The 14404-nt window shown below is 40.0% G+C and overlaps 1 protein-coding gene across 1 annotated transcript; it reads right to left on the bottom strand.

Annotated features, from left to right (window-relative positions):
* Nucleotides 1-2365: 2365 nt before the first annotated feature.
* LOC124142568 (arylacetamide deacetylase-like) lies at nucleotides 2366-13149 on the bottom strand. The gene is made up of 6 exons (XM_046511128.2): nucleotides 13028-13149; nucleotides 9914-10067; nucleotides 8914-9036; nucleotides 6101-6227; nucleotides 5712-5775; nucleotides 2366-4341 (listed from the first exon to the last, which is right to left on the bottom strand). The coding sequence occupies exons 2-6, from the start codon at nucleotides 10064-10066 to the stop codon at nucleotides 3549-3551; spliced, it is 1260 nt and encodes a 419-aa protein (XP_046367084.2). The 5' UTR covers nucleotide 10067; nucleotides 13028-13149; the 3' UTR covers nucleotides 2366-3548.
* Nucleotides 13150-14404: the final 1255 nt, after the last annotated feature.

Below are 14404 nucleotides of genomic sequence, written 5' to 3'. Positions count from 1 at the left end.
CATTTACTGTCATTACATACACACCTACGTGAGCGCGCGCACACGCACACACACACACACACACACATACAGACATACATACATAGTTAATCTTCTTAGTTAGTCACTATTCTTTTCAGAAGGTATGCTATAATTTATTACAGTGCTTGATGTTAGCTGGAATTATTTTAATCCTCTTAAAACCCCCAGAGAAGATTATCCTGTGAGGTAATTTTTGTCCGTATATATGTCACAAATTAGTGATAACTTATGAAACACGTAATTATCTGTTTCGAAAATTATGTACCGCATTACACAATTCCCTGTGCAGAGTTGTTTTGATATCAAGGTTTCATGGCGCAATCCACCAACGATTGCCGAGTTTATGATCTTAGAATATTCTACGTATAAGGTCAAAGAGAATATTTACGTTAGTGACAAAACCCTTTTCATTATAGATTTTCCATCCTTTGAATTTTGATCAAAACAGATTTATTTCCGCAATAATTGATTGCAACAAATTATATTATTATATACATTCTGATGCTCTTTGAAACTCAACAAGACATGCCCGAAGATACCTGATATTATTTGTGTATGCTTTTAATTATGATTTCGTGCCGTTATCATGATGGATTCTGTTTTTGTTGTTGGGGCAAGGAGTTATTATCCCAGCAAAAGTTGTCAGTAAGTTGTTGTTAGTTCTTCATGACATATGAAAGGAATCCAGAGAGTTACATTTATTCATTTATTTCATTAAATATACTTCTTCCTATGAAAGGAAATATGTTATGTTATATTAATGATCCATATGTTCATCATACATTGCTACAAATATTGTATAAGTTAACATGGTTTGCATTTATTTATTATTATTTCTTTATCTGTGAGAAGTTCACAGAGATCGAGAATACACAATATCTAATAGTATATACAATGTAGGTAAAGAATACCCACGTCCCTGTTTTGATATTAATAAAAACATTGTATATAATGTTATGTATTAAGTATTCTCCTTTCCCATGCATGGGAAATCTATGCTGCATTTGCTGACGACTGTTTTTTTTTCATTTGACATTGCACAGGAGATTTGTCACTCATTTGTTGTATTTGAATTCTTCGTCAAAATATAATACAAAACACACAGAGTATTTCTCAAAACTAAGTTCATTCTAGTAATTAATCCTCTTCTGGACAACCATAGAAATGAAATTCCAATGCGTTTATATATACATATAGTTATACAACAATGTACGATAACGACCTCAATCCTCCCCCACACCCATACTTTAATGACGATTTACGATAAACCCTGTACCAACCCTGACAAGGATAGGTTCTAGTCATTTAACGCCTTTGACACTAAACTTATAAGGTTATTACAATTTACGTAAAAAGTTATTACATTTTACCGCAAGTAGAGATTATTACAATTTACGTCAATTTTTATTTCAATTTGCGTATTACAATTTACGTCAAATTTTATTTCAATTTACGTTGTTATTACAATTTACGTCAAAATTATTACAATTTGCTGCAAGTATTACAATTTACCTTTTTATTACAATTTACGTCGTAACACGGTTTTTACGGGAAGCATAGGTTGCTGAAGACCTATTACTGTGCTTGTCGTAAGAGGCGACTAACGGGATCGGGTAGTTAGGCTCGCTGACTTGCTTGATGCATGTCATCGATCATCCCAATTGCGTGGATCGATGCTCATGATGTCGATCACTGGATTGTCTGGTCCAGACTCGATTATTTACTGACCGACGTCATACAGCTTGAATATTGCTGAGTGCCCCGTGAAACAACAAACAATCAAGAAACAAACAAACAAACAAATCATTCTGTGGAGCGCTGCTTATTGTTCCAGACCTTGGTTTGCCTGGTACGAAATCGATTACTCTCAGGCCGCCGTGATGTTGCTGGAATACAGCTGACTATTGCACTTAGCGACATTCTTTCATTTCCTTTGCTATTATATTCTGAGGAGAAGGTTGTGTTATGTAAGAGTCCAGCCAGACTCTTCCCAAGGTGGGTTTGAAACGGCCCCACTGTGTCAGAGATGAAATGGTGTGTGTGGCTGTTTGTACTAGTCCGGACAAATGCTGATTTTATAGTGCTAACCCACTGAGACACCATGCTTCAGGTTTATACCACTAGGACACAGTATAGTGTCCTGAGGTCGACCATTCCTTATGTTATCCCCTTAATGACGAGCGCCAGGCAGGATAACAACAAGTACCATCCATTTAATATTGTTTGGTATGACACGGCCAGGGGAACGAATCTTCCAAACTTCCGCTTCCCAGGCTCACGCTCTATCCACAATATATATACAGTATACAATGGATGCGGTTCCAGAATATCAAGCTCAAATGAGAAGTAGATAAAAACTTTACTTTATTTATATTACAAATGTAAAAACGCAACCACACAATAAATAAATAGATAAATATATGGCCTCACATATTCCATACACTGGACCCGTTTTACAAGCACCACGGCAATCCATCATAGTAATCTAAGGGGTCGGCTATTGGCTATTCTGGTAGGACCTGGGATTGTGTTAAGAACATATTCTGTTCCCTCAAATGCCAGAAAAATTGTTCTCAGTTTTTAAAATCATAACGTTCGTTGGACATGATTTTTTTTCTTCCTTTCAGAGAAGACAACTGTATCGTGAAGCGGTGACTGAAAAAGTATTGTGTCTAAAACAAAAATCCTAGCTCTGCCCGGAATATTACATAGTCGGTGACATATTATAGGTAAAGCTATAGGTACATTCTTAAATGGATTTGATCTGCAACCTCAAATGACGACTGAACATCCCGATCGCTGTTGCATCGCTTGCTGTTTACCAGAATCACTGCGCATTGCAATAAACAGCTCTCGGAAGAACATATTTGATTTGAGAGTGCTGCATGCTGCGGGACAAATTCTCACCTCTTCTGTGGCATATTATGTTGACTGAATGGTTAGATTAGTTATAGGTTTGAAGAATTACGGATTCACTTATTCAGTTTGGAGACTGATGTACCTTCAATACTAGTGTATTCAGAATAAACGAAGTTTCACTGTAGTTTTGGGGCAAACTTTTTTTACATCGCAATCTCTCGTTCATCGTCAATACTTCAGGTTCATATACACTACGTTCCTCCATCACCCGGTAACACATACGGTGGATGTTTGCTGTTTAAGTCAAGTTAGGAATTTAGGGAGTATGTGAATCAAATGAGCCTACTCCATGCATGGCCTTTAAGCGAACCCTACCATTGTCTGATATTGAAGCAATGCATGGAGTAGATGGCCTCGAGGCTGAAGGATACTGTACGTGAAACATTGCCGTATGTGCTTTTTTACACTGCTATGTAAACTGAGCGATGATTGCCAGAACAATTGCTGGCTTTCCTTTCGTTCGCAGCTGGCCGTTACTTGATTCGTTGGTTCATAATAGCGACTACGCTGCAAACTGGCCGCGTGTGTTCAACATTGATGGAGGAACGTGGTGTAGATATATTCACACCCGTGAAGTATTAACGACGGCTCTCCTTTCAATACATTGATTACGTTTTACGGACATTGAAGTACTGGAACTGCAGAAAGTCCACTAATTCATTAACAGCCTTGTCACTAACGGGAAACTTCCAGAAACTACTTCCAGCGAAAAGAACAAAACCATGAAAGGCCGAGGGATAATGGCGGAATTTGACCTTGACCCCATTCTCGAGCAGACGATGTCCGTACATTATAGCCTCATCTCGCAAAACATCGTAATGACTCGAAATGAAGTACGCGTTAGGAATTCCCTTTGTGCTCCTGACCATCATGGGAGAAAAACGGACGTCAGTCACGAATTTGTCCAGTTTGACCGCCGTCCCATGTTTTGTGCCTACGTAAGGCATTGTGTGGCGCTCAGACACGTTCATATGGGCTGGGATTCGCTTCTTGCTGTTAAAGAAGTCCTGATATACGTCATGTAGGTGCTTTGAGGCATGGACGTTGTTCAACATATCGTCAATGAACCCTGGTTCCTGGTCCAGATTCGCATAGTTGAGCCAGTGAGTTATCTCCCTTCGTGGGTTGGTCACACCAGGAAGAACGTCATGCATGTCCTGATATGAAGGTGTCCCAAGGTTTAAGATTTGTAACGCAGGGCTTATCAATAGCTGCATGGCAACCTTCTGTTTCATTTCTATGGCAACGGAGGCGGCCAGGTTCCCACCCGAACCGTCTCCAGCAACAATGATGAGGTCGGACCTGTAGTTGAGTTTCCTGGCGTTGTTGACGACGTGGTTGGTAACGGCGAGGCAGTCGTCGTAGGCCGCAGGGAACGCTGCTTGAGGGGCAGTGCGATAGCTGAAAATATAATGGCATGGTTAGTTAACATATTTTTTGGGAATTGAATTACTCAGAGAAGGTGTGATTTTGCTATTTAAAAAGTAGATGTGTACATATTAGGTTATGCGCAGTCATACGCATTCCAGCTTAGGCGGGGCGTGGCGCAGCTTAGTTGTTAGAGCATTCTCTCGTTACTAAAACAGGTAACGCAAGCTGATTACGGAGTTTGTGAACATAAAACGTGAATGTGAGCAAGCTGTAAATGACACTCCTAAACTGATTTCGGAACTGATTAATATCTCCTTGATTACAGACTTGACTGCACCAGGGACTAGTTATCGTGGAATCATGTAATCCCCACCCCCACAGCAAATGTGAGGGGCTCTCCACCACTACGTTCGACCTACGCCAGGATCTTCTCATAGGGCCCAACCTAGGTTAAGAGGCGACTTACGGGATCGGGTGGTCATGTTCGCTGATTTGGTTGATGCATGTCATCGTATCTCAATTGCATAGATCGATGCTTATGATGGCAATCACTGGACTGTCTGGTCAATTATTTCCAGACCACCTCATAATGCTGGAATATTGCGAAGTGCGGCGATAAACAACAAACAAACAATATATATGTCCTTTCTAATTTCACCCTAGATGTAGATAATCTAGGTGTGACCATATCTTCAATCTGTACAGACTTATTCATTTTTTTAAAACACAAAAGAAAAAGTTATTCTGTGCTTTTATTGATTTTGAAAAAGCATTCGACAACGTCTGGAGACAGGGATAGTGAGTTGTTCCCCATAGATGTAGTTGGGCAATGCAGACAAACGCGATGGCCGAACGATCGCATCCAAAAGCGGGAGAGATATGACAATCGGTATTGGGAGAAAAGGTACAGGTAATCGACGTGAGGAATGAGGAAAATACCTACCTGTGCATAAAATGGACTTGTCCGACATTGCCGAGGTCGGATTCTTTTGAGGGAGTCATCATTATTAAAATAGGGATAATCATTTACAAAGCTTGTACATTTTATCCTTATCCTTAAAGAGGCTGTAAATAATGTTGATATCTTTAATAAGAAATAAACGACTCGTGGTCTTTGTTTATCGTATATTAAAACACTGCAGGGAGAGATTATTCCACTGTTTACTATAAATGCTGTTTTACAAAATGTGAATGAATATATGCACCTAAGAGTAACGTTCATAAAGCCCATTATATACATTTACCCAATGTAATAATAAGTGTGGTCTATGTATCGGAGATCTGTGGGTAAAAAGATCACGTGAATCAACAATACAGATATCGGACAATTAACATTAGAGCCCAACGTTCGTAATTCCCCTTGCAACAGTTAAATGAATACAGTACTGAGCGTAACTTACTCCACAGCGACGATGACGAACTGTGTCCTGCTGGCTAGAGTTCTCAGAGGCACATTGTAGGAACCTGAAACGTTAAACAACAAACACAAAAATGCCAGAAGAAAAATAGAAAGTTTGAAATTTTAGAATTTCCTACCGACTGTATATATTCGTAAAATATATTAATCGAAGAAGAAAAAAACAAACTTAAACAAAATTAAATTTATAGTCTTGTTTTATCCCCCAAAACATTGTTTTGGGATCGACATGGTGGATATATCCAGAAGAAAAGTGTTGTGAAGAAAGAGGAATGTTTGTGTCTTTTCACAGAAATAAATTGCGTGTTTTAAAGCAATGACCGAAAGATTATCCTGTCTGAAACCTATTTCCCTGGTCCCCTATCTACCCACCTGCGGAAAACCAAGTCCACCCTCCGCCGTGGAAGTACACGATGACAGGGCGGGGGGAGGTCGAGGACGCCAGCTCACCAGGGGTGAAGGTTATCACAGCAACGTTGCCGTATACAGCGTTAGACACCTGTCAGTGGAAGACCCTGTTATTTTGAATAAGTTCTATTTTCTCTGGGCAAGAGCACTGGTGATTTAAAGCGTTTTAACTAAACATAAAACACTGTGATACTGTTAGGTTTAAAACATTAAAACATTTAACAGAATGAACTAATACGTAAATCTAACATGTGTCCCCGACTATTGTCTATTCCCGCTGCAAACAGCAACTAACTGGTCCCTATTGTAATGGCTACACTTGATCGGCTTCCAGGCACCCGTCACTGAACCGGCTCAGTGACAGGGATGATACCAGGGAGGGGGGAAGGAAATTGTGGTGTAACGGTCAAAGGGAGACAACTCAATCAACAGTTTCATGTACCCTCGGTGTTTGGTCGTTATATGCTTAAATGTATATGCGGAGAGGACACGGCAGAGGTTTTATCGGCCCCGCACTGAAGATTGTAGTTTAATTCGGGTCAATTCATCTTATTCCCTCACCTACATATTGGTACGCCTCATTGGATTTAAGAAGCCTTGTCGTTGATCAAGCTCCTTCCCAGCGCGTGACACCTTCGTTACACTCTCGGTAACATAGAGAGCTCCGCGAACGGACTATCGCTGTGAGGAGCTTGGTCGTTGATGGTCAAAGGGAAGTAACTATTAACTCAATTTTACATTTTCGAAACAGACTTACCTCCCTTAAGGACAAGGGGCATAACCCTTGATTTGTTGAACGCGGTTAGCTCCCTTCGATCGAGGACACACGCCGTGTGTGAAGTATTAAGAGAGACACTGTGCGGAGTTGAGGTAAGGGAGTTAACTCAGGTACAAACACGATTACCTCCCTTTGACCATGAAATAAACCACTCCCGCCCACCATTTTTCTCGGACAGCAGCGCGTCATTTTAAATCCGGCACGTCAGTATTTATTTTATTTGTATTGCCAAAAAGCTATTTTTCAAATTTCCCTGTTTCCCTGAAAATTAGTTTAAAACTAATGTGTGTGCCCACTGGGGTTTGTTGGAATACTAGGTGGGACAAAAATAGGAAGTGTCTCGCTCCCTAATCACTTTTGTTTTCAATAACAAAAAAAAATATGAAAAAATAATGTGCCAGGGAAGTTCATTTCTAGTCTCCCCCGCCGTGATATTGCTGGAATATTGCTAAAACGGTGTAAAACTATACTTACTCATCTGAATGGGGACTTAACTGCATTTAAGGTGTACTGGTTTAGATCTATAAGTGTTTATGTTCACAATCCGTTCTTGGCATAAAAAAACTGTGACATTGGTTTCAGTATGATTATGCTAATCATATACCGATAGAGTTGGTATACGTGGTTAAAGTTGTTACAAGATAAACAAAGTGGGATTTGAATGACTATAATCTATATTACAAGGAGTGTTAAGAGGGAGATGCTTGTTCCATTAAAATAACAAAGTCCACTGATACGCACATGCACCGACCCGTGAAGACCCGGGGTAGAATAGGTCTTCAAAACACATACGTGCCGTAAAAGGCGACTATGCTTGTCGTATAAAGGCGACTAACGAGATCGGGTGGTCAGGCTCGCTGACTTGGTTGATGCATGTCACCGATCCCACTTGATCGATGCTCATGACGTCAATCACTGGATTGTCTGGTCCAGACGCCGCACTCATCAATATTCCAGCTGTATGGCGGCGGTCTGTAAATAATCGAGTCTGGACCAGACAATCCAGCGATAGACATCTTGAGCATCGATCAACGCAATCGGGATCGATGACATGCATCAACCAACACATACACCATGAATGGACAATATCACTGGCATAGTGCCAGTGGATGGTATCTATTAGGCTACTGCTTTTACATTCAAATGGCGTGCCATGATAATAGTAAGCAGACTTACCTACATATCTCCAGTTATCCAGTGTTTTATGTCTCCATTCAAACTAACATTTAGTCCCAGAAAAAAATTCTCCACAAGTATATTTTAAAATATATATCTACAAATAAGAATAAAATCCAGATGGAGCCCAGAACAATGATTACATGTAATTTCAGGTCTAGACTTGCTAAATCAGTTGGACTATTTTTTCAATTTTATTCTTTATTCTCTAGGCTTTGAGAGACAAGCTAATCTCCAATCTTTTATGAGAGAGAGACATTGTGTGCGTAGGTAGTCACTGATCAATGACATATTTAACGGTGACGTCGTCTCAAAAACAAAGCTACAGTAGCGATGTGCTCATTATTGAATGGATATATACTTCACTGGATAATCGAGGATGTGAGATATATACTACACTGGATAATCGAGGATGTGAGATACGTACTACACGGGATATTCGAGGGTGTGAGATATATACTTTACTGGAAAATCGAGGATGTGAGATATATACTACACTGGATAATCGAGGGTGAGATATACATTATACTACACTGGATAATCGAGGGTTGGAGATAGATGCTACACTGGATAATCGAGGGTGAGAGATATACATTATACTACACTGGATAATCGAGGGTGGGAGATATATACTACACTGGATAATCGAGGGTGTGAGATATACATTATACTACACTGGATAATCGAGGGTGGGAGATATATACTACACTGGAATCGAGGATGGGAGATATAAACTACACTGGATAATCGAGGATGGGAGATATATACTACACTGGATAATCGAGGATGCGAGATACAACGCGAGAGAAGAAGACGCTCTCACCTTGATATTGTCGGCTGCCTTCCTCCAGAATGTAGGATTTAGAACCAACGAGAAACCAATATCAACAAGAGACTTCACGGGTTTGGTAGCGGGGTTGAAGCCGATAGACTTGAAGCTTGTTTCCTGTCAGTATTGATGAAAGCAAATGGAATAATTGAGGAACATAAGACCAAGTGACACTATTTTTCCAATTGAAATTGATGAACACATATGAGTGGAAATTACGTCTTCTTAAATACCTGTGATCTTTCTACTGGTCAATGCGACATTGTCTTTTGCTGGTTACCAAGTCATGAAGGCATCATAGGTAACTCAGTAGCCGATGCTGCAGCTGAAGCAGCTCTTGACAAACCGTTATCTACACTCCTTATCAAGTACAGTGATTTCAAAGCAACCACGAAAGGGACGCTTGGGATCTTGCGCAAAGAAGGTGAGACACCCAAGTACTAATAAACAATAAACTACAGGAATATAAACCAACAATCGGTCATACCCACTCGAGTTGTTAGTCAAGACATGGCGAGTCAGTAAATGATTCTGGCCACAGTGGATTTACTCACGAATATTTGCTAAAAAAACAGAGTAGGGTTCATCGTTAAGCACATTTTGCTTGAGTGTGTGGACTTTGAAATTGCAAGGGATTCACATTATTAAACAGTAAATCTGAAAGAGCATTATTAAAATATTGGCTAGTATTGTGCACAGCCACCAGTAGATAAAGTGATGACGTAAATCATGCTGGTGTATCCAATGATCCCCAGCGAGGTGGCCTAGTTTGATTTGTGGTGGCTAAGACAAACAGTTGTGAATAATATTGTCATGCTAAAATATGTTTGACAAATTTGCTTTTAAATTTACACGTAACTTTGTATTTATATGACATGCTTGCCGATATAAAAACTTGATTTTGTCGTTTTATGCAGAAATAATGCCGATGCGACGTTAAATTTTAACTCACTCACTCACTCACTCTCATACACTGTTCCTGGTATACACGTACCAGTATATTTGCTATCCGGCCAAGTTCGTCGATCCATCGGAGTTGACCAGGGTTCTCTACACCGTCAGGTAGGGGTCGCTCTATTACTTGGTATATACGGTATGCCACAAGCGCCGCAAGCACTGTCAGGAGTGCGGAGCATAGTAGCCTCATTCTGTGATATAGTAAACATTTCAGTAAACAGTTGTGAAGATGCATTAGCCAACATGGGTAATAGGAAATAACTATTAATGAAAAACCAAACTATTTTACTCTTAATCCAACCTCATTAAAATCAGAACTTAGCTCTCGCTACCGTTAAAAAAAGATCTGAAGACATCCTATAACGGGTTCCAGGATATTCCATTGAATTTCCTTTGCTAAAAAAATATTTTGCATTTGAAAACAATCTACATAAAGAAATGCGCAGAATGATGTAAAATCAAACGACACATGTCTTCCTTCAGTGGATCCAATGTCATTACAATAAGATCTTATTTCTCACTACCGCTAAACATTATAAGTTGTAGCAGTATCACAAGGGGTTCACTATAAGTTGTAGCAGTATCACAAGGGGTTCACTATAAGTTGTAGCAGTATCACAAGGGGTTCACTATAAGTTGTAGCAGTATCACAAGGGGTTCACTATAAGTTGTAGCAGTATCACAAGGGGTACATTATAAGTTGTAGCAGTATCACAAGGGGTACACTATAAGTTGTAGCAGTATCACAATGGGTTCACTATAAGTTGTAGCAGTATCACAAGGGGTTCACTATAAGTTGTAGCAGTATCACAAGGGGTTCACTATAAGTTGTAGCAGTATCACAAGGGGTACACTATACGTTGTAGCAGTATCACAAGGGGTACATTATAAGTTGTAGCAGTATCACAAGGGGTTCACTATAAGTTGTAGCAGTATCACAAGGGGTTCACTATAAGTTGTAGCAGTATCACAAGGGGTACATTATAAGTTGTAGCAGTATCACAAGGGGTTCACTATAAGTTGTAGCAGTATCACTAGGGGTTCACTATAAGTTGTAGCTGTATCACAAGGGGTTCACTATAAGTTGTAGCAGTATCACAAGGGGTACATTATAAGTTGTAGCAGTATCACAAGGGGTACATTATAAGTTGTAGCAGTATCACAAGGGGTTCACTATAAGTTGTAGCAGTATCACAAGAGGTACACTATAAGTTGTAGCAGTATCACAAGGGGTACATTATAAGTTGTAGCAGTATCACAAGGGGTTCACTATAAGTTGTAGCAGTATCACAAGGGGTACACTATAAGTTGTAGCAGTATCACAAGGGGTACATTATAAGTTGTAGCAGTATCACAAGGGGTACATTATAAGTTGTAGCAGTATCACAGGGGGTTCACTATAAGTTGTAGCAGTATCACAAGGGGTTCACTATAAGTTGTAGCAGTATCACAAGGGGTTCACTATAAGTTGTAGCAGTATCACAAGGGGTTCACTATAAGTTGTAGCAGTATCACAAGGGGTTCACTATAAGTTGTAGCAGTATCACAAGGGGTTCACTATAAGTTGTAGCAGTACCACAAGGGGTACACTATAAGTTGTAGCAGTATCACAAGGGGTTCACTATAAGTTGTAGCAGTATCACAAGGGGTTCACTATAAGTTGTAGCAGTATCACAAGGGGTTCATGTGGTTTTATGCGTCCGTCATTATGTTTTTATCACTGGCGGCAAGTTTATCTCCATCCATATATGATAAACTGTCGGGCAAATGAAAGTATAATCACATTATTGTATCAGCTGATATTATGATATTATTTACAGGGGTGTTGTCTTAAACCTGTTCGCTTGGCAGTTATCTTGTAACAGTTACGGGGGCGCGGGTGGCCCTGTCGTCTAAGGCACGCCAGAAACCTATGATTGGGGGTTCGAATCCCGGTTCGCCCCAATTATGTTTCTAGGTTTGTCAGCACCATACCCGTGCTCGTGGGTTTCACCGAAGTGGTAAACGTCTGACACCTGCATCACTTCGGGCTTTCCTCCCACATTAAGCTGACACGCCGCGATATAACTGGAATACTGTTAAAAGCGGCGTTAAACCCAACTCACTCACTCATTGTAACAGTTACATTTAACATTGTGTTTGTTTATTTCTTTTTGTTTAATGCTGCACTCATCAGTATTCCAGCCATTTGACGGCGGTCTGTATATATTTGAGTCTGGGTCAGACAATCCAGGGATTGATATTAAGAGCAACGATACCTGTCGGTTACGTAATACCATGCAACCGACCAAGGAAGCGAGTCTGACCACCCGATCCATTTAGTCGCCTCTAACGACCAGCACAAGTTCCTTGGGACCTGTTCTAACTCAAAGTCCCTGCGGGATCTTAGTGTAAGAACGGTCGCCCTACATGGTCGAAGAATATCATTATGACATTATCCTGGTGGAAAAGTTTTAGGGCACACTGAAACAGGTTTGTGTGTATGAGAAGATCTCAGCTGATCAATGGGAAATAAGACAGCAAATATAATTTCGTCATCGAGCTGATAGGAGTTGCCTCCCTTTCCGTCGCGCGGCCGATGCCAAGAAATATTTATGTGTTCGGGGATTTTCCTTCCTCTTTTTAAAGACGTGATGAAACTTTGTATCATTTTTTTATAACATATAATTAAACAATGCTGATTTGTCCTAAACACATATCTCGCCCATGTCCTTTAATAGTCAACGGCTTAGTTTAGTTTTGATTTGAAAAAAGTTTGAAATGATAACTAGAATCTCACTTACAGCTGAAATAACATTGCATTCTTATTGCATAATAATTCATACCGAAATTTAGAAACGTTATATTTTGTGGATGATATTGGTGTCATGGTTACCACAGCACCTCGTTTACAACAATAAGAAAATCTCTCATCTCCTCCGTTCATGAATGTTAAGCGTTAAGTGTTAAGAATATTAATATCTATCGTGACGAAATAGTCTTAGCACATTTTTTGTTCCTTTTTGCTTCAACGATGCATTAAAAATAGTACAAAGTGTATCACCCATCTTAAAACAGCGTAATGTTATCCTGTAAACCAACACTATTTTCACGCGGGAAAGGAGCACATGTGCATGTCAAAGAATACCGTTAGCTAAAATAAAAGACCCACCTTAACGTTCAAAATCCAGAATAATGTCCCAGTAATATATCTCCGAGTTTTAACCTACGTGAGACAATATAGGGATGTATCTCAACCCTCCTAAACTATTGTACTGTTATCTCACACGCGTGCCAAAGGTTGTCTCATATCTCATCGTCCCTGCACCGACCTGCTGATTGTAGCCATTGTAATCTTATATTTACGGACTTAAAGACAAGTTAGCACGTTTTGTGTAACAATGGATAATATTGCCACAATGAAATACCATTCATCAGGAAGGTTGTGTGCATTCTTGTCTTCGTTAAAATAATATCCAAGTCGATGTTTGACTTTTTTTACTATATTATTTTTATATTTGAAAACATTACGCAGTTATATAGCATTTTAAATATCAAGATGGCTTCACGCGTTATCCCCAGGTGGAGATTGATCCTATTCATCGGGAGGGTACTTACATTTAGTGAGTGAGTGAGTATTATTTTAAGCCGCTTTAAGCAATATTCCATCAATATCACGGCGGGGACACCAGAAATGGGCTTCACACATTGGACCCACGAGGGGGATTGAACCCGGCGAGCGAACACTTTCACCACTAGGCTACCCCGCCGCCCATTTACATCAAAACCACGAGACTACCGCCCATATAAGCCATAACTGTAACATATGCTCATTGCTATTAAGGGTAGGTGTGGTAGTCTTGTTATCAAAGCTCTCGACGCATGAAAGTCCGAGTTTCATACTTGACATGGGTACAATATGTGGAGCTTGTTCTAGTTTAGTTCGTTTGCTGTTTAAGGAAGCATTCATTAATATTCCATATGGCAGCGGAATGTAAACATTCGAATCTTGACCAGACAAAAAAAGTGATTGATCTTTTGAGCAACATCCTACGTCTCTGTTCACACGCGATCAAATAACACGCGAGTCAATAAGTCACATCTTACGACAAGCATAAATTGCCGGTTCCTATCCGGAATCCCTACAGGTTTTTTATGAGCACCAGGTCGTGTTTTGAAGAAATATATTGATATTAAACTACACTTGATGTTGGATGCTGGGTGATGAATTGCGAAACAAACATCGCCAAGCGTGGTTGATGTCCGGCAAGGGGGACAAAGCACTGTGTATTTTGTATGGTTGTTAACTGAAATTCACTCTCAGGATTCGGAAACCGGGTTTCCGGTTATATGAAGTATGTTATGTACAGCCTGTAGTATATATTTCGTTTCACGTGGATCACCATGAGCCAAGTTTAGGTGTGGCGAGGCTCCTGTTCGAATGGAAACCGGTCGGTATGGAGGTATACCTGTCCTAAATGCAATGACAGCGTATAAGACGAGGTTCATGTTTTGTTTCACTACGCATCATATGAGTGAGTTGGGTTTA

The sequence above is a fragment of the Haliotis rufescens genome, unplaced genomic scaffold (genome assembly GCF_023055435.1).
Source record: "Haliotis rufescens isolate VD_foot unplaced genomic scaffold, xgHalRufe1.0.p SCAF_17, whole genome shotgun sequence".
In the NCBI taxonomy this organism is placed as follows: Eukaryota; Metazoa; Mollusca; class Gastropoda; order Lepetellida; family Haliotidae; genus Haliotis; species Haliotis rufescens.
The sequence above is the reverse complement of the archived record's forward strand: the minus strand, read 5'-3'. Positions and strand labels throughout refer to the sequence as shown.